Source organism: Primulina tabacum, chromosome 17 (genome assembly GCF_025594145.1).
Source record: "Primulina tabacum isolate GXHZ01 chromosome 17, ASM2559414v2, whole genome shotgun sequence".
Classification (NCBI taxonomy): domain Eukaryota; kingdom Viridiplantae; phylum Streptophyta; class Magnoliopsida; order Lamiales; family Gesneriaceae; genus Primulina; species Primulina tabacum.
Genome location: NC_134566.1, coordinates 2,719,302 through 2,747,139, shown reverse-complemented (window position 1 = coordinate 2,747,139; position 27,838 = coordinate 2,719,302). Strand labels below are relative to the sequence as shown.

The 27,838-nt window shown below is 36.9% G+C and overlaps 2 protein-coding genes and 1 long non-coding RNA gene across 7 annotated transcripts; 2 read left to right on the top strand and 1 right to left on the bottom strand.

Moving 5' to 3' along the window:
* Window positions 1-15,473: 15,473 nt before the first annotated feature.
* Window positions 15,474-23,593, top strand: LOC142530776 (putative inactive histone-lysine N-methyltransferase SUVR2). 5 transcript variants are annotated; one of them, XM_075636599.1, is made up of 11 exons: window positions 15,474-15,608; window positions 18,368-18,600; window positions 18,702-18,743; window positions 18,917-18,949; window positions 19,087-19,669; window positions 20,150-21,237; window positions 21,357-21,622; window positions 21,978-22,044; window positions 22,161-22,212; window positions 22,911-23,007; window positions 23,316-23,593. In XM_075636599.1, exons 1-10 carry the CDS (start codon window positions 15,503-15,505, stop codon window positions 22,928-22,930), a joined length of 2,490 nt encoding a protein of 829 aa, XP_075492714.1. In that variant the 5' UTR covers window positions 15,474-15,502; the 3' UTR covers window positions 22,931-23,007; window positions 23,316-23,593. The 5 variants fall into 5 exon arrangements, with proteins under 5 accessions (XP_075492714.1, XP_075492713.1, XP_075492715.1 ...); XM_075636598.1 differs by having other exon boundaries at window positions 23,313-23,593; XM_075636600.1 differs by having other exon boundaries at window positions 15,475-15,608; window positions 18,355-18,600; window positions 23,313-23,593.
* LOC142530778 (uncharacterized) lies at window positions 21,802-22,873 on the bottom strand. Its single transcript, XR_012816163.1, has 2 exons — window positions 22,152-22,873; window positions 21,802-22,034 (listed from the first exon to the last, which is right to left on the bottom strand). It is a non-coding gene; the product is annotated as an uncharacterized LOC142530778 (long non-coding RNA).
* Window positions 23,594-25,243: 1,650 nt separating the features above from the next.
* LOC142531681 (large ribosomal subunit protein uL14) lies at window positions 25,244-27,190 on the top strand. The gene is made up of 4 exons (XM_075637903.1): window positions 25,244-25,366; window positions 25,440-25,724; window positions 26,813-26,854; window positions 26,954-27,190. Exons 1-4 carry the CDS (start codon window positions 25,354-25,356, stop codon window positions 27,034-27,036), a joined length of 423 nt encoding a protein of 140 aa, XP_075494018.1. The 5' UTR covers window positions 25,244-25,353; the 3' UTR covers window positions 27,037-27,190.
* Window positions 27,191-27,838: the final 648 nt, after the last annotated feature.

Sequence of the window (27,838 nt, the reverse complement as noted above, 5' to 3'; positions counted from 1 at the left end):
TAGCTTTTGAATATTTATTTCTTTATATTCTTAAATTGCTAAATGAGCTAGGATATGACTCATGATTAGAAGAATTAGATTTAAATGCATGTTGGTTACGTTACAATTTGGAAAACGTTCAGATAAAATGCCTCCTAGACGTGCACCCGTTATCAAGAATCAGGAAGAGAACAGTGTTAATCGTCGAGGGAATAGTCAAAGAAATGCACCACCACCACCACCCCCTCCTCCAGGGGATCCTGCTACTCGTGCATTAGAGGGTGTGGCTCCTCTCTTCGAGCAACAGTTACAGCAGCAGCAGTTACAGCAGCAACAGCTACAGCTACAGTTACAGCAGATGCAGCAGCAGCAGCTACAGCAGCCACCTAGGCCACAGTATGATATTTATGATCAATTCCAATGGCTAGGGCCGAAGGAATTTTTTGGCACTACCGATCCTTTTGCTGCTGAGAGCTGGATACGTTCACTTGAGGTACACTTTCGCTATCTGGACATGGGAGATGTTGACCGTGTGAGGTGTACCACTTATCTGTTTCGAGATGACGCTTCTTTATGGTGGGAAGGAGCCGATCATGGTGTTGACCTTGCTACACTCACTTGGGCACAGTTCAAGACAAAATTCTATGAGAAATACTTTACTGCTGATGTCAGAGGCCGGATAAAGAGGGAATTTATGACTCTCCGTCAGGGACACGTATCTGTTGCTGATTTTGTGAAAAAGTTTGATAGGGGTTGTCACTTTGTACCCCTTATTACTAGGGATGCGGAAGAAAAGCTTAGACACTTCAAGGATGGCCTACGACCTACCATTCGAGATAAGGTCATGATGATGCGTCCTGGAGATTATGCTACAGCAGTTACCTATGCATATCAAGCTGAGCAATCCCTAAAGGACATTGACTTTGAGTTACAGCGTAAGAGGCAACAACATCAGAATAATAACCAACCCAACAAGAAGCCATATACGGGTCCTCCTAGACCTCAAGGGCCTCAAAAGCCCCAGGGTCAAGTCAAGAAACCAGCATCACCAAAGCTACCACCTGCAGCGCCAAAGCCTGCCGATAAGCAACCTTGCAAGGAGTGCAACCGTTTTCATTTTGGCAAGTGCATGTGGAGATCTTATAAATGCTTCATCTACAAGGAAGAAGGGCATAAGGCTTCTGATTGCCCGAAGAAGAAAGCACCTACGATTGGAAGAGCATATGTGATGAATGCCGAGGAAGCTGAAGAAGAGGCAGACACTACGCTCATCACGGGTAACCTCGTCATTTAACATTTTTATATTGCTTCATTTGCATGAAATGTTAAATTGGCTATTTGAATTGAATTGGGAACAAGATCTAACTTAGTAGAAATTAAGTTGCATGTTTTACCTTAGGCGATTAAGCTATGATTTTAGAAACCATAAAGAATTTTATGAATTTTGTGCCTTATTTTATATGAAGATGAAACAATTCCAAATAAAAAGTTTTAGGGCCAAAATTAAAAAAAAAAAATCATAATTAAGGTGTTGGGGAGAATTTCGAATTTTGGAAGGATCAACATGCAATTACCGAAATTTAAGGGACCGAAATGCAATAAATCGAAAGATACGTGACCTAAGTGCAATTTCTGAATTTTTATAGATCAATAATGAAATTCTCGAAACATGAAGGGCTGAATCAGAATTTTCGAAAAAAATATCAGGATTTATTGGCAATAATTCGATAATATGTGGTCAAGAATGCAAATTTCGGAAAATTGAAGGACTAAAATGCAATTTTTCAAGAAATACCTAAGTTCAACACGAATCTTCACCTAACCTTTGGGAAATTAATGATAGTAAATCCTTAAGTTTTGACACGAAAATATTTAAAAGACGTTTTTTGCCGCAGGGAGGATCATCATCCTAGGTGTAGCTACCTACGCATTGCTAGATTCGGGAGCTACACATTATTTTATATCTGAAACCTTCATCAAAAGACTGAAAATTACTCCTCAAGATATGGGTTTGGGTTTCAAAGTTTCTATTCCTTCCGGTGATCAGATGCTCATGTCTAAAATTGTCAAGAATTTGGAGCTTCGTTTATTCAGGGATGTTGTTCGGGCAGATCTTATTGTGCTCCCTATGCCCGAATTTGATATTATACTTGGGATGGATTGGCTATCAGCTAATGGAGCTTCGATTGATTTTAGTCAGCGATCAGTGTCTATTCGACCGCCTAGTGGCAAACCTTTTGTTTTTGAGGCGGCGAGAAACAAGCAAATGCTGCACATCATCTCTTGTCTATGTGCAAGGAAGCTTATTAAGCATGGATGTCAAGCTTTTCTAGCATGTGTCACTACCACGCATGCTCCTATCAGGCAGAATATGGAGGACGTCGATATTGTTTGAAATTTTCCTAGCGCCTTTCCCGAAGATGTTTCTGGTATTCCACCCGATCGGGAAGTGGAATTCTCCATTGATCTAATGTCGGGCACTGTTCCTATATCTAAAGCACCTTATCGTCTAGCACCCGCTGAAATGAAAGAACTAAAAGATCAAATTCAAGAATTGCTAGACAAGGGTTTCATTCGCCCTAGTTATTCTCCATGGGGCGCGCCGGTATTATTTGTGAAAAAGAAGGATGGTAGTATGCGTCTTTGCATTGATTATCGAGAGCTCAATAGGGTCACTATCAAGAATAAGCATCCACTGCCAAGAATCGAAGATTTATTTGACCAGTTGCAAGGAGCATCGATATTTTCCAAGATTGATCTGCGATCTGGATACCATCAATTGAAAGTAAAGGAGTCAAATGTTCATAAGACGGCATTTCGCACGAGATATGGGCACTATGAGTTTATGGTCATGCCATTCGGGTTGACCAATGCGCCAGCGATCTTCATGGATCTCATGAATCGCGTATTTCAGCCGTACCTGGATCAGTTCATTATAGTCTTCATTTATGACATATTGATCTATTCCAAGAGCAAGGAGGAGCATAGTCGACATTTAAGGACAGCATTGCAAGTTCTACAAGATAGAAAGCTTTTTGCGAAATTCAGCAAGTGCGAGTTTTGGCTTGATAGAGTGGCCTTCTTAGGCCACATCATTTCTAGTAGTGGAGTGGAGGTGGATCCAAGTAAAGTTGAGGCAGTGAAAGAGTGGCCAGTACCGAAGAGTGTTACCGAGATTCGCAGTTTCTTGGGACTAGCTGGCTATTATCGCAAATTCATCAAGGAATTCTCATCTATTGCAGTGCCTTTGACATCTTTGACTAAGAAGAATGCGAAGTTTATTTGGGGGTCAAAGTGTCAAGACAGTTTTGATAAGCTGAAGCAAGCCTTGATTACAGCGCCACTATTGTCTATGCCATCGGGGCAAGGGGAGTATGTTCTTTATACCGACGCTTCTAAACTTGGTTTGGGCGCAGTTCTTATGCAAAATAACCGAGTTATCGCCTATGCGTCGAGGCAGCTGAAAATTCACGAGAAGAACTACCCTACTCATGATCTTGAGCTAGCAGCATTAGTTTTTTCTTTGAAAATATGGAGACACTACCTTTATGGGGAGAAGTGCAAAATTTTCACCGACCATAAAAGTTTGAAATACTTCTTCACCCAAAAGGAATTGAATATGAGACAGCGCAGATGGCTCGAGTTAGTGAAAGACTACGACTGTGAGATTAGCTACCATCCGGGGAAAGCTAATGTTGTGGCAGATGCATTGAGTAGAAAAGCAGCGATTATCACTCAATTATCACTCCAAGGACCGTTGCAGTCTGAGATACAGCGGTTTGAGCTTACAGTCTATGCTAGGGGCGAGGCCCCTAATCTTGCCACGCTATCAGTACAGTCGACATTGAGAGATAGAATTCGTGATGGGCAGTCCACTGATGAGCAGTTGCAAAAGTGGAGAGCTAAAGATGAAGCCAAGGGTCGGAATTATATTCAGAGATGGATGGTATAGTTCGTTATCGAGATCGGTTATGGGTTCCTAGTGACGATGCTTTGAGAGATCTTATTATGAAGGAAGCCCATGACACACCTTACTCCATCCATCCGGGAAGTACCAAGATGTACACAGATTTGCAGCTATTATATTGGTGTCCAGGCATGAAGAGGGACATCCTGAGATTTGTATCTGAATGCTTGACTTGTCAACAAGTCAAGGCAGAGCATCAAAGACCAGCAGGGAAATTAAAACCACTCCCTATTCCCGAGTGAAAATGGGAAAACATCACAATGGACTTTGTTGTGGGATCATCAAAGACTGTTAAGGGATTCAATGCTATATGGGTCATAGTTGATCGTCTTACTAAATCAGTGCATTTTCTACCTATTAAGACGACTTTCACCATGATTCAGTATGCCGACTTGTATATTCGAGAGATAGTTCGGCTGCATGGGATTCCCGTATCCATCGTTTCTGACAGGGATCCGAGATTCACGTCGTCTTTTTGGAAAAGTCTGCATGCAGCGATGGGGACCAAATTATTGTTCAGTACAGCATTCCATCCTCAGACCGATGGTCAGTCAGAAAGAGTTATACAGATTCTGGAAGATCTACTGCGGGCATGTGTTATTGATTTCCAAGGCAATTGGGAACCAAAGTTACCTCTAGTGGAGTTCACCTACAATAATAGTTTCCAATCATCAATCGGGATAGCTCCTTTTGAGGCACTTTATGGAAGGAAATGTAGATCACCTATTCATTGGGACGAGGTTGGGGAAAGAAGAGAGATTGGTCCGGATGCGATTGAAGAGACTGCCGAGCTTGTAGTCAAAATTCGGGATAGAATGAAGACTGCGCAAAGCCGACAAAAGAGTTATGCGGACAAAAGACGAAGGGACTTGGAGTTTGCAGTGGGCGACCATGTATTTGTGAAGATTGCACCCATGAAGGGTGTTATGCGATTTGGCAAGAAGGGCGAGCTAAGTCCAAGATTTATCGGTCCATTCGAAATTTTGGAGAGAATTGGGACACTAGCTTATAGAGTGGCATTGCCACCAGCGCTTTCAGGAGTTCACAATGTGTTCCATGTTTCAATGCTGCAGAAGTACATGTCGAACCCGTCACATGTACTTAATTATGAACCTCTTCAATTAACTCCAAACATGACCTATGAAGAAAGACCTGTCCAAATCTTAGCAAGGCAAGAAAGAAGATTGCGAAACAAAGTCATTCCAATGGTCAAGGTCAAATGGCTGAATCACTCGGAAGAGGAAGTTAATTGGGAAACCGAGAGGGACTTGAAGAGTCGCTATCCAAATCTATTCGGTAAATTCTGATTTCGAGGACGAAATTTTATTTAAGGGGGGAGGAATTGTAAGGTCCAAAATTAAGACGACGTAATCCAACTACATGCAAATCTAGGAATTATGAAAAATGAGTAATTAACTTATTTTAATTGCTATTTGATTATGTGACATACATGTTTACATGTAAATTATGATTTCATTATCATCATGCATAAAATTGTATTTTTAAGGAATATTCAGGTGACGATAGAGGAACGGGGACCGAGGGCTGAAAAACGTAATATGTTCGTATTAAATAATTATTTTTAATTATTTAAAATATGGTCTATGCTTTTTAGTATTTTTGAAAATAAGGGGTTTTTGAGGTGATTTTATACGCCGGGACGTAAATTTTATCGATGTTGGCTTTTCAACAAAATACAAACTTTTTGGCAACCCGGCTATTTAATTCACAAACTATTTTTACCAAAACTTTAATAATATATTTTATTTAATTCTAATTAAAGACTAATGGGCTTAATTATTGGCTTAATAGGCCTAAAGCCTAGTTAGTAATTTAATTAGAGTATATAATATATTAAAACACCTAAAACCCTATTCTAGCAACAACAATCGGCCACTCTCTTCAAATTGTGAAAACTCTCCCCACCCCTCTCATACACACACGGCACACTTGCATAACACCTTCAAAAGATTTTCGAATGTTCAAGTGGAAAGCTAGCCAAGGAGTCCCTCCGTTCTTCGATGTCAACGGATATTCGTGCGTAAATTACGCAAAGGCACGCCTATTCTTTCTTTCAAACCATCAGCACATCATATTATTTGTTTTATGCATGAAAAGTTTGCAAAACAAGTTACACTTTATGAAATTCTCGTTTTTGCACGTATTATGAAATTTTCAAGTAGGATTTTTATCCAAATTGTGATGTTTATGTGCATAAAGGGGCTGCCATGTCTAGGAAGTGTTATGGTAAGGTTTTGCATGAATTTTAGGCCCCTAAAATGCCACACAAACTCCACACACGAACCTGTACACAAAAACGTCATGCAATTTGCTGTCATGGGCTGTAAGGGGTTCGGGTCTTATGTTTCAAGGGTGGGGCTTCGTGCAGTTGGTTCCAGGGGTTGGCCAGGGTCACAAGGGAGTCAAGGGTAGAGTCCTAGCCAAGCTAGGACTCGAGCTAAGGGGCTGGGAGGAGTCCTTGACAGCAAGGACTCCTACCCGAGAGAGGCCAAGGGGGGGCGCGCTAGTTCTGAATTTCGCGCAGGCTTGGGGGCTCGGTCCAAGGGGCCTGGGCTGGGTCAAGTCGAGTCCTTAGGGTCCCTGGTGGGTGCACAAAATGTTGGTTCAGAGGTTGGGTTCGTTAGTAGGGGCTAGGAAGCTTGATCAAGAGTCCTTGCCCAACAAGGAGTTCTCGGCCAGGTTATGGTAGGAGGGTAGGGGCTTGTTTTTTTGGTTTGGGGTGTTTTTCGTGAGTTTTGTTGGTCCAGTAGCATACTCCAGTATGTTGGTCAGGTTCTGGTTCATTATGGTCCGAGGGTAACTCGATAAAATTAGGAGATGGCTCGGGGGCGAAGATTTTGTGTCATTTTAGGGTTTCCTAAACTTGAAAAATTGGAAAACGACTCACGGGCATCGAGTTGTGGTCCATAAGGGCTAAAATAATATAAAAAAACTAAATTTAGAATTTAGAAATTTTATATTTAAGTTTGGGATTTTTCGGAATTAAAACGCTTTCAAAAGCGTCCAATTATGAATTAATTAAAAAGCCTAGTTTTAAGCTAAATAAAATTATGAGAATTTTAATTTAGGCTTTAATAATTATTTGGGACATGTTAGAGTCAAGAAAATTAAGAAAACGTCGAAAACGAAAAATGTCACGTCCAGGGGTAAAACGGTCTTTTTACACCGGAAAATTAGTAAACGTCATGGCAGTGCCCTATTTGCTATTTCATATGCTAATATGTTAATGTATCATGTTTATGAATTTTTACATGTTGAAATATGATTTCTAAATGTCATGAATTATTAAGGATTAAATTGGACAAATAAAAGACATGTTGCATGCTTGGTTTAAAATGAAAAATGTTATATGCATGATTTTTTTAAGTGATGATAACATGTTGAAGGATGTTAAAGGATTGTGACTAACACGATGATATGTTGGAGATATCGTGAGGATTATGGTCTCAGTGGGAGCCCGACGATCGTATTTTCATGGATACGGATATGTATATGTATATGTATAAGATGATATGATAATACGTAAGGCCAGGGCCCAGTTGACCGGTGAGAGTGTTGCTGGTGTCCCCCGCCGCCCAGTACTGTGGTTACATGTAGATGGATCCATCGCCCAACACTTATATGAATGTCACAATCAACGATCTGAATTCAACAAACACGAACATGAATATGAATATGAGGACATGAATATGTTGATATGAATATGAATATGTTTATGTTTATATGAAAATGTTTGTCCATAAGATTATGAAAATGTTTTTATTTAAAAGTTTTATGCATCATGAAAATTTTTACGAAAATGTTTATGTTTATGCATCTTCATGAAAATGATATTTTAAGTACAAGTATTTTTCACCGTTATATGTTAACTGTATTACGTATTACTTGTTGTCAAGGATATGACGTGTTGAGTCTATAGACTCACTAGGTGTGATTGATGCAGGTGATTATGATAATAATGATTATGGAGGTCTTGATGGTTGATCTGACTGGACTGAAGGTGCACATAACCCGAGGACCGACGCTAGTTTTCCGCACTAGTCATGATTTATGATTTTAAGTTATGTTAAAGATATTTTTATGACTTTTCATTATTTATGAGTGGTTTTTGAGAGGTTATAGTATGAGCTATTTCCTTTGAATTTCAAATTATAGTTGATTGAGTTATTTTAAAATGATGTCAAAAGTATTTTATGATTCGTCCTCATACTAAGTGAGGTTTAAAAAAAAATTCTAGTATGATTTAGAAAACGAGTAGCAGACGTTTCACATGTATTCGTGAAGGTCACACCGATGAAGGGTGTGATGAGATTCGGGAAAAAGGACAAACTCAGTCCTAAATTCATAGGACCATTCAAGATCCTAGAGAGAGTTGGGACACTAGCTTACAGAGTCACATTATCATCGAATCTGGAGGGAGTTCATAATGTGTTCCACGTCACAATGCTGCGGAAGTACATGTGGAATGCTTCGCATGTGCTGACTATGAGCCTCTGCAGCTGACGCAGAACCTATCTTTCGAGGAAAGACCCACTCGGATTTTGAACAGGCAGGAGAAGAGGCTCCAGAACAAGGTGATCTTGATAGTCAAAGTCAAGTGGTTGAATCATTCCGATGAGAAGGCTACTTGGGAATCTGAGTCAGAGATGAAGAGTCGCTACCCGGAGTTATTTGTTACGTTTAAATTTCGAGTATTAAATTCAATATAAGGGGGGAGGAATTGTAAGGTCTACGAAATTTGAACTACGTAACCTGACTGCATGTAATCTAGGGTTTAGCTAAAACATGTGTTTAATTATTTTTAATGCATTAAATTCATGATCAAGTCATGGATATGTGTTTTATTTCATGGTTCATTAAGATTTCATATATAAGGGCTTTTAGCAGTATTTCAAGCTTGAACAAGGAACGGAGACCGGGGACAGTTAAAGAAAAATATTTTAATTAAATAATTATTTTTAATTATTTAATCTATGGTGTAAATATGTGTGATTTTCTGAAAATGGGCATTGGTGGGGTATATTTACTCAAAGAGTCATATTTTAAACCAAGGAGTTGTCGCTACTCAACTGAAAGAACAGGGCCAGAGTTAAGTATGTCCCAATCAAGAGCCTCACATGTAACTGAGGTACGCAATTTTTAGCAAAACGGAGGACTTTTTGAGGGTTCAGGTAATATTTTCAAAAACCTACTCAAACGAAATATTTTACGAATGCGTTTTTGGACTTAATGGTCCTACTTTAAGTGATATTCGGCCTAAACTCCTACACCTTATAATTATTTTTAATTAAGGGCCCATCATACAATCTTGTTATAATTAACCCTACCCTTTATTCATCTTCGGCTGCCCCTCTCCCCACCTTCAGCAGCAACCTCTCGAATTTCAGCAGCTTTTCCACTTAGTTTTCTCAAGGTTTTTCAAGGGAACTCTTCCATGTCCCTCCGTTGTCCGTTCTACGTGTTTGTATCAAGGTTTTCGAGCGTAAATACGCAAAGGCACGCCTGATTCCCTTCTTTTCGCATTGATCACATAATAATATGTGTTTTGAAATGTATTTTCATGATATATTGTGGTTATGGTGTTATGCACCGATTTTACGTGAATTTCCTACACGAAAATACAGATTCATGCTTCTCACGTTTTTGGCTTTGGTTGAAGGGGCTGGCTGGAACGATTGGTAGGGTACTCAATTACGTCTGAGTGTTGGCGTCTAGAGGTTGAGATTGAAGCGGGATCATGTTCATGTAAGGATCAATCAAACATACATGTTTAGGGTTTTGGTTGGATCGGTTGTTCCAAGTGGTGCAGCGGTGTAAGGGCTGTCCCGGGACGTGGGCTAGAACCTGGTGGGTCTGAGACATGACTTGGAGTGGCTCGAGCACAGCTGGTCTTGGGCTAGGATCAAATCGAGGAAGCTAGACGTGGATAGGGCTCGGCTTTGAAATGTTCGGTTCTGTCTCGTGTATTCGAGAGCGTGGTTTGAGGATCATGGCTAGGGCAATGCAAGAGGGTCTGATTGTGGTCTAAGAAGGGTTGGTTCGAGCTTAGTCCAGGTCGGGTGAGCGTAGGATGGCTTGGATTTGAGTTGGAAATTTTCGGTTTTGGCCCGCAAGATTAACGCCGTAGCGCTTGAGCTTCGGCTCTTGTAGCATCACAGATGCATGGCGCCTAGGCACTTAGAAGCGCCGCAGCGCTACTCAGCCAGCGCCTAGCCGCTATTCATGCAGTTGATGGTATTTGATTTTGATGAGCATGGTTCATTTTGGGTGTTATTATGGCATTGTGTGCAAGGTTGTTGACTGTTTATTTGGGTCTTACATGGTTTGGTTAGGAGCCTTTGAAATTTGGTTTAAGTTGGTTAAGTACGGACTAAAACGAGGAATCTGGTCTAAGTGTTAAGCGAGTTATAGAAGTTCTTGCATGGGCTCGAGTTTACATCTATGAAATGGTGAATAAGGGTTTCCAGGGGCAAAATTGTCATTTTTCACCTTGGGTCGAGTTAGCAGTCCTGGCATCTTCGTGATAACTAAATTGCATGATTAAAATGTTTATGATTATTATGAATTTTTATGAAAATATGGAAAATACATTGCATGCTTGATTTTAAGAAAATGTACATATATGTAGTATTTTTATAAATGATGAATACGATGACATGTTTTTGAAGGAGTGGAGTTGGTTGTGACTAATACGAACACGAACATGTAAGACCAAGGCTCAATGGATGGGTAAAACTGTCGCTGATGTCCCCGTCGCCGGGTACCGCGGTTATACGTAGATAGTTCCATTGAATTAGAGCTGATATGAAAGTCACAACTAATGATCTGAATTCAATAAAAGAAAATAAACACTTATATGTTGATATGAAGAGATATGTTATGGATATGCTTTGACATGTTATGTTTAACTTCATGCTTTTAAAATCATGAGATATATTTTAATTACATTACTTTTCACTGTTGCATGTTATGTATAAATACTAGTTATAATGGTTCAGGTGTTTTGAGTCTTTAGACTTACTAGGTGTGATTGATGCAGATGAGTATTTTTATGTGAAAATTGGAGGCGCCGAAGACTGATTTGGCAGAGCTGGAAGTGTGCATGCTAACACGAAGACCTTACATTTTCCGCACTATATGTTTATGAGTCAGGAGTGAAACATATTTCATTTGATACATTTTACATCTTTTTATATGTTGATAGTTTTGCAGGGTTTTGACTGTTACATTTGAGTTCTTTTAAAACATTAGTTTAGGAATTTGACGAGGTTAAATTATTTAATTGCAGTATTTTTATTCAGTAGTTGAATGATTCTTTTTAAATGCATGTGTTTGAGCAATTTTCGAAAATAACTTACAAAAAAAATTCTAGTAGTAGACTTTACACATAAAGTGATGAATACCTTTTTAGTCATTTACTTGTATGATGAACGAACAAGATTGTTAAAGAGTGATCATATATATGACAGTAAGGTTTTAGCTCATAAGGTAATGCGCATTTGTTCGGTGACATATGCAGTTCAAGTGGGAGATTCTTAGGATTATTTTGAATTAGCATATTCAAATTAAATTTGCATGTTTGTCATCAGATAATATAATTAATGTGATCTACCAAGGTTAAAATTTTGGATTAAAAAGATATCATTATCCAGTCATGAATTTAAATGTATAGATACCATTAGGAGATTTTCAATTTGTTGAGGGACCGAATTAAAAATAAAAGACACTTATTTTATTATAAGTAGGGTTATGATCCCCAAACATGGAGCATGCATTACACACAACAATACATAGAAAATATATTTATTCTATAGATTTATCCGAGGAATCCCTAAATAAGTGCTCCATCGTTTTGAAGTTTCATACCACTTCGGATTTCCCAGGAAATGTATTCAGTGATGCTTCCATGTTATTTTTGTTAGAGTAGGTGTCCAGCAAGTCAACTTGTGACTTGTGATTTTGTTGATTCTAACGTAAAACAATATTTATTTAATATTATTTTTTGATTTTATTCGCTTATGGCATTATGCTTTATCTATTTTATACACATGCAAGCTGCATAGATAAAGTCTTTAAATATACAATAGGTACCATGAGATCTGCTTCACAACTTAAGATCATGAAACTCATTAAGAAGTGTACCGTATATTCTAAATAGGTTCTTAGTCGAATCAGCCGCCTAAAATAATGATAATGGTCGTTTGAGCTCGAGACTAGCATCTGTGATGTAAACGCCATGTTTATTTGACAAAGGAGTGGAGATGTCCATTTATACAAATAGGTAATCATATGATGATGCACTGAAAAACCATCTCTCGGACTGTCCAAGTTGTTTCTCACTTATCAAGTGGAATAGTATGCGATTATGGTTGTACATCATTATTTCTTTGACCCGGGACAATGTACTTTGATCTGTTTATCGACTTTTTTGAGGGTCATCAGGTTGCGAGGTTGGGTATAATTTCGAAATACGTAGGAGAAAAATTATTGTAGTCAGGAATTCACTGTCTGCATATATGTGAAGATATCATATGTGATATGATGAGTTAATAGTGCAAGGAGTTTCTAGCCAGAACAAAAAATGTGCTTTAGGGAAATGTGTTTTCCTAGTTGCAAATATCATGTCACTATTAGTACTCAAAGATAAATCACATTGTTATCGAATTCACATGCTACTATCGATATACCAATGGTTGCATATTCTATCAGGATATATGTGTTGAAGGGGCCGTAATGTACGTTAACCATGACTTAAGATTCTTCCAGGCACTATCTGTGATATCTAGGGGATCATGGGGAGATGCTACTAGACACTCTTACCATGATCCGATGGATGAAATCATAAATGAGCTCTGACATTCTTGATCAAGGAGTTGATGAAAGAATGGGGCTAACTAGGGTAAGCCCGAATAAAAATAAATGTTATTCTAAATCACATGGAAATGTGAACTCACACATAGCTGTATCCATGAACCATTGAGGGTCACACAAGTATTTGGTTCTGTATTTCCGTTGAGAAAGTCAAAATTCAACTACTTGAATTTTGACAACTATAGTTTGATGGAGATTTATAAGCTGATTTCATAGGATGGAAAAATGAAAGTTAGCTTAATTGTTAATTGAGGAAGGAGTGTGGAACTGCCTGTTTTGGTGAAGGGGTTCACTAAACTGGCAGCTATGGTAAAATTTCAAAATTTTCGAGTTTCATTAATATATAACGCATTATCAAAAGTTGATAAATACATGATATTATAATAATAATAATAATAATAATAATAATAATAATAATACGAGAATTTTAATATAATGAAATAATAGAGTCCCGGTGAGACAATGATTAGAAATCCTTGTGGGGGATGTGCTTCTAATGAGATTAGGTGTCGTACTCTATAAATATACCATAAGGGGTAATCATTCATAACATAATTTTTTCCACACAAAATTCACGAAAACCTCTCCCCTCTTCACTACAAATCTTCTGCCACTTCACAAATAATTGGTGAAAATTTCCGCCAGCACTTGTCTTCTGCCGTCGTGACTCCGACGCTGCACCAACTCCGGATTTTAGAAATTTGGACGTCATAGTCTCAATGCATAAATCTTGTGTGATTTCTAGTGCAATCCAAGCGAGGAACAAAGTTTCTGATCGTATACCTGATTAGACGATCAAAAGGCGCATATTCGTTCGTAGGGATATATAAAAAAAGGCTATCTCCGCTTAAAAATCGGAATAGTTTGGAGTCAAGCGTTATATACGCACAGGTATAACATCTATATGCCCTATGAATGGTTTTTAACATACGACACCCAATGACTATTTCGAATATCGAAACAAAAAAATTTAAACTTCCGTTGCGCCTTGGTTGCGAGAAAACGGTGCACCAAATATTTTTCAATTATCGAGTCTCGATAATCCGACATAAACGATCCGTTGATTTATTTTATCAAGGCTAATTATTATAACACTTCCATCTTAAAGTTTTATTTCTAAAACCTTTTAGCGAGATGCCTTTTGAGCATTCGACATAAGATTTTTGTAAAGACGTGCCATTTATGATAACAATCTTGACGTTATGTTTCGACAAGAAAGTTTTACTATGGCCTTTAAAAACATTATTTTTGGTGTACACCTATATTTCTTGTTAAAATTCATATAGATCATCGATAAATCTCCACTATTAATAGAGCAAAAATCATAAATGAATATAAAAGAGAGTTCATTTTCTATTCTACAATGAAGAATGAATATCAATGTATTTTGAATACATGTTTATGCGTTTATATCGTCTATAGAAACTAACTCCAAGTCACAAACTAACTATCAACCGCATTAACCAACATGATCGCTTAAACTAAGTGAAAACTAAGCTGCTAAATGGACAGGTAAGTTACATGGGTTGAACCTTCATGACGAGTCAATACACTCAATACCTATTCTCGACCTAATTCCATCTACATGAGTTGTTTGTTGTGATATAAAATGTACACAATAAGTGATGTGTGTTATAGTCAGGTGTCCAGTAAGCCAACGTGTGGATTGAACTTTTATTGACTCTTATGTAAAAACGATATTTATTTAATAATATTTTAAAATTTTATCTAATTATGACATTTACTTTATCTTTATACCTATGAAAGTTGCAAATATAAATCCCTTGAATATACAACGAATTACTACGAGATATGTCTCTCAACGTAGATCATGAAATCTATTAGGAAGTGTACCATATATTCTAAATTAGTTTATAGTCTACTCAGACGCCTAAAATAAGGATAAATGTTACTAGAGCTCGAGACTAGATATATGATGTAAACGTCATATTTGATTATTGAGGGCATGGAGATGTTCATTCATACATATGAGTGTTCATTGGATGAGTAACTGAACAACCCTTCATCGTACTTTACAAGTAATTATCAATTATCGAGTGAATTAATCAACGGTTATGATTGTGCACCATTAGTCCTTTGATCTGGGACAACATAGAGGTCTAAGTTCTAGCGCTAGACTTTGATTCATTTACCGATTCTATTGAAGGTTATCTGGAGGAGAGGTTGGGTGAAGTCCCGAAATATGTAGGAGCCAATACATTGTATTCGAGGAATCACTACTCACATATGGATAAAGATAAATTAATGAAAACTATAATCAGAATATTACAAAAAAAAAAATCAGTTCAATATTCATAAAAATATAATAAATACCTTGCATGTAAATTATAAAAAAACAAACCAATGTTGCTTGCCCAAAATTTATACAAACAACTCGCAATTCTCAATCATACAGCCCAATACTTGCTCACAACTCTCAAATATATAGCACAAATGTGTGGTGTTATTTACCGTATGTCTGCCACATGGATTTTTTCAATTAAAACTAATTTTTTAAAAAGTAAATAAAGAAAGTGCAATATTTTTATAATATTAATATTAATTATTATTATTATTATTATTATTAAAAAAAAAAAAACCGTATGTATGTGGCCAGAGTGTTTTGGCTCTGAGATGTAATGATATACGTGGCATGCTGATGTAATGATTAAATCTCTTCCCTCTCCCCTACACCTCACTGTAGACTGCAGAGCTCCCAAAAATTTAACTACCGCGCCGCGTAAGCCCTCGGAAGAGTTTGTGAATGCTGGTGAGATTTTCATATGTTTTCCCCTCTTTCGGTAAATACTTGTGTTGAAAATTCTCACTCTCTCTCTCGTTGGATTTTTGAATTCAATTCTATTCCCTTTTCGTGCATGATGATTATTGTTCCGATGAAATGCTGTCATTTCCGGCATGAATTGACTTGAATCTTGTTCTTGCGATTAACAAATTTTAAAATCTTTAATCTTTTAACTTTTTTTTAAGATTTTGTGTTTCAATTTTTAAGGGTTTTGAGTGTTTACGGCGACTACATTGTTTTTAAACGCATGTGTTTCGCCTTTCTGCCTTTTCTTGCCATGAAACTTGTCTTCTTTTCTCTTTTAATTTTTGTTTTTCAGGCGTTCTTTTTGGGTCTATAGCTACTATATCGTGGTTAATGTCTACAAGTTTATTTAATTTTAGGGGTTATGGCGGCCACATTTCTTTGCCTTCAGTTGTGAGGGAACTTAATCCACTCTATGAGCATTTTTAATTAGTGTGCTTTTTTACACCATGTTATTTTCATCACTGTTGTAGGTTATATTAGAACAAATTTTTTCATTCACCCGTCTGTGAGCATATATTTTGTTTCTGCTGTAGGTAATTGAAATTTTATTATCTGACCAACTCTAGACAAAGATTCCTTTTTCCCCCCTTCAAATATCTGGGGATTCAAAGCACTGCCCCCTTCAAATTGTGGAAATTGTTTTTTACTAAGGTGTTAAATTTGAAAATTTTAAATTTCTTATGAGGTCCAATGACTAAATTAAGGTTCAATTTTGCTACTAATCTTATCTCATATCTGTTGTCTTAAAAGTAGAAACTGACAGTTTGTAGGAAATCATTCTCAGCCTATTCAAGCGTTTTGAAACCTTTTGAGAAGTTTCTGGTCCTTATCATTCTGAGGAATAAATCTCGGCTTAGAGCACAGTCAATTTCATGTGTCAACAGTTATTGTTGACCACCTTTGTTCCTTGCTTCTGGATACTGTTGTATTACATATTGATTACTACACGCTGAAATAGTAGCTACTGTTCACTCAACTTAGGTATTGGAGCTGAAACTTTTCAGTTTTTTATTAGGTTTGATAGCTTGAAGGGTCAATTTCTACAGCCATCTTAATTGGCTGTCTTCTGGAAACCAACAATGTGTAGTACTAATAAATCATTCTCAGTCTATTCACGAGTCTGAAGTCTTTGATCAGTTTCTGCTATATTATTTTCATAATGAGGAACATATCTTGGCTTATCTTAGGTGTTATTTGAGCTCTCAGCATTACTGTAACGTTGTCACCCGAGTCACTACTAAATATACAGGCTATTAAGCATGCATAATTAAACTTGATAACAACAATTAAACAACGGAAGCCAAATAACTTAATCATCTTATAACCCAAACGAAAACAGTACAATAATCTCAATCTAAATCGGCAATACAACCAAATCGAAATCATAATCATGCACGAGAATACGAGAAACCAAATAAAACTTCCAACGGATCACCACAGACTGCCCCGACCTTACGAACCGTCCAACCTTAGACTTGCCCATTGGAATGGGGGTGTCCAAGTTGAAAACAAAGACGTGAGCGACAATCGCTCAATACGAGAATGTACGAGTATACAAACTGATATGATGAATGTGAAATGCAATATGCTCGGATATCAAGGATCAAATCTAGAATCTCATGCTCAGACTAGAGACGTCTGAGTGTGTAGTCTTTGATATGTTTTGGCTCTCGCACTCATCATCAAGACGCAAACCTACAATGTCCAAGGTTATCAGAACCCGCAAGTCCCGTCGGACACTGTAGCTCTCGATACCCAACCATCCACAATATAGAACAAGGCTGAGTGGCCCCAACAAACGAGGTATATAATATGTCAAAACAGTAAAACATGTATTGTGCAGCAGATAAATATGCATCATATAAGCGTTTATATAACGCTTGGATATCTCAGTTAGTACATCACGTACCTCACTAAAACAATCTGAGTGAAAGTTTACTCGTCTGAACCTAGACAGTACCAATATATTGAAATCACTATTATGCCATATCCAGAATTACTAAACTTGCTTCAACGGATGACATCTCGATCTACGTGTTACGATTCACCGACCTTTACTCGAGTCGACACTAGCTCCGAAGTTTCCCGACACTAATTTTCTTTCCATCTGTAATATTTACATTTTGGATACTTAATCGAGTGTTAAAAAGTTCTTGCAGTTCCAAACTGTTTCTCCGGCACATCTTTATTTCCTTAAATGTTAGATCTCTGATACTTGTTTAGAAATTTAAAGAACCTATTTCAATTGTGAATCCTGGTCACCATAAATTTAGATCTTAAAAGGCCAAGTGAAAATGAAAAACCTTTAGAGTCAAACGGTCATATGGTTGATATGGTGACAATATCTGCAGCAGATTTTTTGGTGTGTTGGAATTATTTTACCCGCTTTCTCGTTTATGGTGGAGAATTAGCGTTCTATGTTAGGGAATTACCGTCCATATTCAGTATCCTGGGCCTGATATTGAAAATTTACACATGCTTCACTGAAAACCATGCATGCATTTAATTATTGGAAAAAATGGTGCAGAGATCCAGGATTTGGCTTTTGATTGTAATTATAAGTGAAACAGTGATAATTCTCATCAAACTGAATGAATTGTTGATGTACTGTTTTCTGTATTTCTGGTTGGTTTTAAAGGTTCCTTAAAACGGGTAATGTTTTCTGTTTTTCTGGTTGGTTTTAAAGGTTCCTTGATTAGGGAAAAGTCGGAAAGCTAAAACTTGGGACTCAAAATATCTTCAAATGAGCAAGGAAACAAAAAAGAAAGTTTCAGGTGCCTTTGATGCTATGAAGAATCTTGGGATCCCTGCAGATAAGGTGAAGCCTGTATTAAAGAATTTGCTGAAATTGTATGATAAGAATTGGGAGCTTATTGAAGCTGAGAATTATAGAGCCCTTGCTGATGCTATATTTGAGAGTGAGGAAGCAGAAGTATGTATGTGGACTCAGTCCAAATAATTTATTTCTGCCTGTTTTGTTTCTAGTGTTTCTATGTCCTTCAATTTTTTCATTTCGATTTTTTATTATTTCAGACATCAAGATCAAGGCATGCAGTAAAGCTGGCAAACAATGAAGTATGATATTTTTTTTCATGTGTTATACTTAATTGACAATCACTAGTTGTACTGTAAATAAATATCTGTGTTCCACTCATTTTACTTCTATTTTATGACTCTAAATTTGTCAGATTTCCCATGTGGATAGGGTGATTAATGGTGCTAATATAATGATTTGTGTCATCTGTCAGGCTGCAGAGCACTCAAAGAAGAATGTGAACGAAGTATGGAATTTATTTGCAAGAGAAAATGTGCTTCATCTTGAAAGTCACAATAATAGTTGTACTCATACTGTTAACTTCTATTACTTTAATTTTGATTAAACATTATGACGCTGTACTTGCTTAATTAACCTACACAGAAAGAGGACTACTTGGAGGAAGATGCTACTGAAGAGCCTGAACGGCCTTTGAAAAGATTGCGACTAAGATACCAAGAAGGTCTAACATCCTCGATCAATAACTCTAGTGTGCCTGTAACTCCATTAATCATACCTAAAGAAGAACCAGATGTACTACCAGAGAACCAGGCTCTGAATCTAAATCAGTCACAAAGCAAGGTGGAGTCATCTCAGCCTACCCCTGGAAACCCAATATTTAAATCACAAGCTGAAATGTTCCCGTCACTTGGTAAAAATAAAGGAAAGCAGCCAGTTTCTCCCAATTCATCAATGGTCCACGAGAGTTGTGATCCCAGCCGGCCCAGCGACTCCCAAGGACGTTGTAAAAATACCCCCTTGAGAATTGAATTCGAATCTCCTTCTCATCCAATGCAGCTACTAGACAAAGGAAAGGGCTCTCTCTCTCCAATTCCTGAGAAGTGTTCAGCCTCTGATAATTCGATGGTCACGGTGCATCTCCAGGAGCCAAATATCGAGCCTGATACTTTTCAGACGCTCAAAAGGAAAAACATTGAAAATCATGCTTTAATTACCTGCCATCCAAGTATGTCCTTTTCTTTTGTTGTAGGCACATTGTTTTGTTGATTAATTGGATTAGATTGTTTGGATCTAGCTTCTATGATTCATTTTGTACGTACAATGGTTTTCTGCCGAAGATTTTGGATCAGTGATATTCTTTTGCCTTTCTCTCAGAGATTCTGGTTATTACTAGTTTTATTGGTTTATGCTTTAATCATTGCATGGCTAGTGGCCTATTATTCGATATATTTTTTGTCCCAATGTAGATCAATTTTTAAAATCTCTTGATTGTGATATGGTGGTTTCTCTACTTTATTTATTTGTTGCATTAATTTGTAGCTCATGCTTGACACTTCTGTATAAGGTTATCTGCTACAAGTTTACTTTGAATAAAGGAACTGTTGTTCTATGGATTACAGATCAATGGGCTGCACAGTTATCTAGTACGATGGTTACATTCAGTTAAAATGGTGGTTTTGATATATCTCAGCATTTCAATTGACAGGTGAAAGTGATTCCGCTATTGGACCATTTCCACCATATGAAAGGGCAGAAAATGGCAATCATGCAATGATCTCAGATGTACACTCTTCTAACCTTGAGATTGCTTCCTCACCTTGTGGAGAGGTAAAAATATTGTTGAACTGCGACTTGGCTCTTAGAAAGCCTGACTTCCATATGCCTTGTCTTGAAGCTGTTCTAAAATATGTGGAGGATAATTTTCTGAGGTCATACAAAACCGTGGACCCAAAAAATTTCGTGAGGAACCTTATGCAAGAAATGTGTGAATGTTTTCTTAGATTTGGAACTGAATCCACTAATGCGTCACCAGAAGCCACTGGTGTGACACCCGCTAGCGACTTATTGAAGAATTCTTCTGGAATTGTTGATTCTCAGTTTGATGCCGAAATTATTCTGCCCAAAATGTTACTAGTTCTTCCATCTTATGATGGCCTTGGCGAAGGTTTACAGCCTAACGAGATGGGTAGTGCCGAGGTTCATGGAACAAATGGAGAACTTCAAGACAATGATATCGAAGGCGAGGCTAGTTTGATGGTTGGTAAGGAGTGCTTGTTGACTCGTGAAGGGATCATGTTTCTTTATGATGCTATTGACATATCCAAGGGACAAGAAAAAGTGGTGATTACACTGGTAAATGGATTCAATAATGAGTGCACACCATCTTTCTGCTACATAACACAAAATGCTGTTTTCCAAAACGCGCATGTAAATTTTGCTTTAGCTCGTATAGGAGAAAACAAGTGTTGTTCGACTTGTTTTGGTGATTGCCTATCATCGTCTACACCCTGTGCTTGTGGGCTTGAAACTGGAGGTGAGTTTGCATACACTTTGGATGGCCTCGTTAAGGAAAATTTTCTTAGTGAGTGTATTTCCATGAGTCGAGATATGAAGAAACACTGCCAATTTTTCTGTAAGCTGTGTCCTCTTCAGAAATCAATAAATCAGGATGTTACTGAACCTTGCAAAGGTCATCTCATGAGGAAATTCATCAAAGAATGCTGGTGGAAATGTGGCTGTAATAAACAATGTGGCAATCGAGTGGTACAGAGAGGAATAACTTACCGGATACAGGTATTAGTGTGGCTGGGTCTTGAGTTCCCCCCTCTCCCACAACGCACCTACCATTGTTGGCAATTTTTTTATAGAAGTTGCCTGATATTTCCATTTGTTTTTCTTATCATTCATTTTAGGTGTTTATGACTTCCGAAGGAAAAGGGTGGGGTCTACGCACTCTGGAAGACATTCCAAAAGGTGCATTTGTTTGTGAATATGTTGGAGAGGTTTTAACCAACTCGGAGCTCTTTGATCGCGTTTCACGGAGTCCTCAAGGAATGAAACATTCATATCCTGTTCTTCTTGATGCCGATTGGGGTTCTAAAGGAGTGCTTAAAGATGAAGAAGCTCTTTATTTAGACTCGACATGTTATGGAAATGTGGCAAGGTTTATTAATCACAGGTAACTTCGTTTGATATATTGCAGTTGATCTGTTGATGTATTCTATTTTTGTTTCTCTTTAGTTATACTGGTGGATCTTCCATCTCTGTGATCTGTGGGAGATAGATTTAGGTATCTAAGTTTGGATTTATGTAAGCAGCTCTATGGACTTGGTTCATGAAAGGCTGCATACGTCTTTCGAAACTTATTTCTTATTACACCATGATGTAAATAGTTAAGCTTGGTGCTCCTTTCTATTATGCTATAAATGCTGGTGTTGGCATGCGTTCTCAAATTATGTTATCTTTCTTTCACACTTCTCAAAGACAAGAAGTGTTCCTGACATCATTTTCTGCCCTGTTTTCGATAATGTTAGATGCTATGACTCAAACTTGGTGTCGATACCAGTTGAAGTGGAGACTCCTGACCACCACTATTACCATGTATCAGATCTCTTACTTTTGTGGCGTCTTTTAACTCTCTCCTGTTCCACAGTTTTTGTAGTCACGGATCTTAGTCCGCATTATTAAAATGTTATTTTTTTGGTGACCAAACACAGCTTGCTTTATTCAGCTACAAGAAATGTGAAAGCTATGGAAGAACTCACTTGCGTAAGTAGGTTATGTTTTGTGTATCTGCAGTGTACTCTGATTTCCATTGTCGTAGAAGGCGAAGTTCGAATGTTATGTATGTAGCATATATATGAGGAATTATGTAAGATAAAATTACTTTGTTTTGATGATTTAATATTGGATTGGTGGTTCTGAACATTTGTGTGGAATACTGAGTAGCATTTTATATCAGGAATACGAAAGGAAAGTCTTCTTGTTTTAACGGACAGATTGTTCTGGTTAAAATTCTCTTTGAATCTAGTCCTAGAATCAGATGATAATTCAATCCTGTAGCTCGACCGATCAAAAAACTGGTTTGTTGACTGGATGCCATAAATTCCTCGGAGTTGAAGAGGAAACATAAGATTAATCCTAGTACAAAGTTCTGGACAATCAGAGAAAGAAGAAAAACAATAGGGGATAAATTAATTTTAAGTTTCTGCTAAAATCATTTGTCATCCATTAAGTAAGTTATATTTTATCACCCAATTTTCAGTTTAAGTTTTGCCAGATGCTCCAGTTTTTTATATGTAGTCTTTCCTAACTGACCATTTTTTTAATGCATGCTTGTTTTCCTTAATGTGGCTACAGTGATGCTGATCTCGTTTTTGTTTTCTACGACCCGTTACTATGTTCATCTCAATTTTTAGAAGTAAATGGGCTTTTTGCTGAGAAGTTTCACATGTTTGAAAATGCAGGACTATCGCATGGATTTTGATGACAATGACCATCCAATTGAAGCATTCCAATGTCTTTGCGGCAGTAAGTTCTGCCGCAGTATCAAGCGTTTAACTGGTAAGTATAACAAAAGGCTCAACATTTATTTCTCACTGTCCATCTTCAGTTTGAACCTTTTACTGTAGGGTACCCTAACATCTTGGCTTTCCAAGTTTCTGCATGTTACTTTCTTGTAATGTGTTCAAAAAACTTATCAAGTGATGATCTACGTTTCAAATTGGAGGTCACCCGCGACCTCAATTTATTTTTCCAATACGTGTTTATATCGGATGTCATACTCAACTGGTATTGACAGATTAATTTGATTTCATGACACACATTGCTTATTGATTTTCTTACTTGCCATTTGTGCTTCTTATCAGCAGGTTATGGACAGTAGGATCTAGCTCAAGAAGACGCCGCCGAGGGGTGTATTTTCCCTACCCTTTTACTAGGGCTTTTGTCATATCTAGTTCTAAGTTTTTTGTGACGTATTATGTAGCAAAAAACACTAGCCATGGAGGAGGGCTTCATCCCAACTTTTCCTTATTTTGTTTTAGGTGTCACTCAACTTTTGGTTAAGAGAACAGCTTGATTTAACTTGAGAAGTTTTGGGATGATGTTTTTCATCATATTTTATAAAAGAAGTGGATTTGGGCTTAAATTCCAGACTTGATATTTTATTAATCACGAAAATCTTGATATGTTATATATCTTATGTAAAATAGAACTAATGCATTTGCTATATAAAAAAAAGGTAAGATAAATTAAGAAGCTATAAATATTTGTGATTTCCAAATTAATAAAATTTTCAAAATATTGCTAATTAATGCAGTTATTTATAAAGTGTATATTTTCTAATATTATCATGTTGTCATTTAGTATAATATATATATAAAAAAATTTGGTTACTAATTTAATTACTTGACCGTAGAGCATGTTTTTTTTTTTACAGAATTAAATTTCAATGTTATAGAAAATATGATTTAATGATTTTAGAACTAATTCATTTTTTTTAAAGGATGTGAAGAAAAAGTACTAAATGATTTATCTTTGTTTTACTTAAAATATGTTTCTACAATTATTAAATTTATATAAAATTATCTTCTACATATATATCAATCAAGCATTTCTATGTTATATTTATTTATTTATTTATTTATCTTTTCTTTACAAATCAAATGCTTGTTTAAAATCTGTCATAAGTTATAAAGGATAATTATACTTTGGTTCCATAATTTAAATTTTTTCAGTCTTTATAAAATGAAATTTTTATTTTTATTTTTTTTTCATTTTCTATCATATTAACGATCCATTTGTGAATGTTAAAGATGAATTCATATTTTTAATTTTGTACTTACAAATTTTTTTTAACCAGAGTCCGTCGTATTTCTTTCTACATAATATTTTAAAAAAATCATGATATATATGTAAGTTTACTTCCAAAAAGTCATATCAGCATCCATATGAGCAATTTTTTGACAGAAACGATGAATATGGGTGTCAATCGGGTCGAGTGGGTCGGGTTTCGGGTCAATCCTCGATATTTTTTTATTTTTTTTTCAACCCGAACCCGAAGCAACCCGAAAACCCCCAACCCGAACATGAACCCGTCTAACCCGACTCAATCGGTCTAACCCGCCTAACTCGAATTTTATTTATTTTTTAAAAAAAAATAATGAAAAAAATTGGAAAAAATAAAAAATTTTAATAAAATTTTAATTTAAACACATCATAACAAAATTTTCGATTTAAATTTGAAAGTTTAATTGTAGAAAATTAAAGTATATTTACTAAATCAAATAAACAATTGTTAAAAAAATAAAAAATATACAAAATAAATATTAAATTATGAAAATTTATCATATAAATATACAATAAATTTTGTTCAAACATACAATATATAAAAATATAGGTAATATTTTCAAAAAAAAACTTTTCGGATCAACCCGCGACCCAAACCGACCACCCGAAACCCAGTCTAACCTGGCACTACCCCGAACCCACCCAACCCGAATCCACCCGAACCCGAAAAACCCCAACCCGAACCTGATTTTTTTCGTGTTGGATCGTGTCAAGTTGACGGATCGTGTTGCATTTTGACACCCCTAACGATGAACTCATGCAAATTCATCATACCAAAAATGAAGGAAAAAACATGTAAATTATAATGATTAAAGAAAACATGCGAGCTACTAGATTAAAAATACAAATTTATGACCGAAATTGAAAAAAAGTTCAAATTACCATGTAAAAATATAATTTTCAAATATTTTGTTTGTTGGTGTGAGGTCAATTATCCCGATTGGATGATCAATATTGGGCCTTACCAAATATTAGAAACCCATTTAAGTTTTAGTGCTGATAAAACCCTAGCCAACAATTATATAAACTCCCTATGAGCGACTGGGAAGAATCGGCAAAATGTCGAAGCGAGGTGAGATCTCTGAACTCTAGCTGATCAAAACTGTAATCTTTACTGGCCTTATCGATTATCTGTGCATGTACAGGACGTGGAGGATCGGCGGGGAACAAGTTCAGGATGTCGCTTGGTTTGCCGGTGGCAGCGACGGTGAACTGTGCGGACAATACGGGAGCTAAGAATCTGTATATCATCTCGGTGAAGGGAATCAAGGGAAGACTAAACAGGCTTCCCTCAGCTTGCGTTGGAGACATGGTGATGGCTACCGTGAAGAAGGGAAAGCCAGATCTCCGCAAGAAGGTCATGCCCGCTGTTATTGTTCGCCAACGCAAGCCATGGCGTCGAAAGGACGGTGTCTTCATGTACTTTGAAGGTATTTTGCGCTGGCTAATGCATTTTTTTGTCGTTATCTACTTTTTGCTTATGAGTGGATTTGTTGCTTAGATTTCTTGATTTTTCTGGGGTTCCTAAGCTCTGATTTTTATGTCATAGGAGTGATATTTTAGTTTTTCAGCATTTTTCTTGATTATTTTTTACGAAAGCTCTTGTTTTGAGTGCATGCTTCTGCTACACGTAAATGCTTACTCTGTTTTTTCTATCTCTGGACGCCAATGTGTGGTCCCGTTGTTGTTTACTGAATTAGTTGAGAAAATCCTGTGATCAATTGGTATTTGGGAAGGATACAAAACCGTCAGAAATTGTTTATTGGTTGCTCGTTTGAATAATTCAGGTTAAGAAATGCTCAAACAGTGAAGAATGAAAATCAGCATGCTCAAAAGCTAAAAAATAAAATGGCACTCAAAGATTTGACGTTGTGCATTTACTAGTGGCATTTTATATTTCAACCGTATTGCTGTTTTGTGTATATTTTACCTTGCACAAAACTTGATAATACATTTACTGTTAGTTGTCTCACATCGGTTGTATAAAATTTTTTAGAATTATATATTTGGGCCTGGTCTATCCTCCACTCTTGAGCTAGCTTTTGGGATTGAGTTAGGTCCAAGTTCCAATCTTAACATGATATCAGAGCTCAGGTTCTACCGTCATGTCTTGGACTGCCCATAGTCGGGTCATCCGTTCGTGTGTTAGTTATCTCACATCGGTTGGATAAAGTTCTTGAGAGTTGCATATATGGGCTTGGACAATCAACCCCATTTGAACTAGCTTTTGGAGTTGAGTTAGTCCAAGTTCCAATCCTAACATTTACGGCTTTAGAAGTTGGCTAATGTTCCCTGTTAGTCAGCTTGGTACATGTGGATTGGGTAAATGGCACCGTTCTTTATCACTAATATATATGTATTTATATTTGCGTGTGAGTTATTTCATACCCCGGATATAAAACCAATTCATTTCATCCATGTATAGATGTTAGAGAACATTTTTGAGATGCTGATCTTGATTGATTGCACATGAAGATGAACATGTATACTATGCTCATCATTGTCTTTGGCTTCACAGATAATGCTGGGGTTATAGTGAATCCCAAAGGTGAAATGAAAGGTATTATCGATCGATCATTAGTATTGTTTATAAAATTAAAAATCGTGTCTTCCCATTTTGCTATAATTTTGATATATCAATTCTATCATTATGTGATAGGTTCTGCCATCACTGGCCCAATTGGAAAGGAGTGTGCTGATCTTTGGCCTAGGATTGCTAGTGCTGCCAATGCTATCGTCTAGAAGTTTTTAAGTTTTGAGTTCTTGAAATTGTGTTCTTGTGTTTCTTTTTTCATGTGACACTATCAGTTTAAGTGATGAGAATTGTCAACTATTGGAATGTTTCTACAAGTCAGAACTGTTTTACTATATATGAAGGAGGTGTGGTGCTTATTTACTTTTTTGGGAAAGTAGTTTTTTTTGTTTTGAATGCTTGTGATTTATTATGTGATAAGCTACTTGTCTCAAGGCGTCGAACTCACTGCTTCTCGAAAAGAAGTTGTGCTCAATAGAAGAAATTTGATTCTTTTGAAACTTAACGAAGCACCAAGGGTTACAATGCTGGTTTGATATAAAATGTAGCGATGAATCTAGATGATCCGATGAGCTCTTGGAACCTCGAGTAGTTGTATAACCAATTTGAATTTTGGGATAAAATTCTGTAATGTACTTGAGACACTGTTGGAATGCCTTGATCTCGTTTTTTATCACCAGGTTTAATAGATAAAAAGACTAGGTAAAAGTAGGGATATTCTATACCATATACCCGGTGTGCTTGGAATCCACTGTGCCTTGGTTGAAAGTCCCCGCACCCAATGAATGGTGAAGATCTACCAAGCACATGTGGTGCCTGGTGGATAGAATCTCCCATAAAAGTATATCGGGCGTGAGTATACGAGGAGGCAAGGCAGTGATTTGTTTCAAGGTATGAAACAATGAAGTAAAGCCACTCCTATTCAAGCTTCTAAAAAGCGTGAAGCGTCTTGAAGCGCGGATGTCGAGCTCCAAGCTTTTCAAACTTAAGCGAGATTAGCACAGTCTTAAG

Bases quoted from the DNA above. Each gene is read 5' to 3' on its own strand.
- LOC142531681 (XM_075637903.1), top strand. The intron at 25,725-26,812 runs GTATTTTGCGCT...TTGGCTTCACAG, and splicing joins TGTCTTCATGTACTTTGAAG to ATAATGCTGGGGTTATAGTG. The intron at 26,855-26,953 runs GTATTATCGATC...ATTATGTGATAG, and splicing joins TCCCAAAGGTGAAATGAAAG to GTTCTGCCATCACTGGCCCA.
- LOC142530776 (XM_075636599.1), top strand. From the start codon at position 15,503: ATGATTAAATCTCTTCCCTCTCCCCTACACCTCACTGTAGACTGCAGA. The intron at 15,609-18,367 runs GTGAGATTTTCA...TTCCTTGATTAG, and splicing joins GGAAGAGTTTGTGAATGCTG to GGAAAAGTCGGAAAGCTAAA. The intron at 18,744-18,916 runs GTATGATATTTT...GTCATCTGTCAG, and splicing joins TAAAGCTGGCAAACAATGAA to GCTGCAGAGCACTCAAAGAA.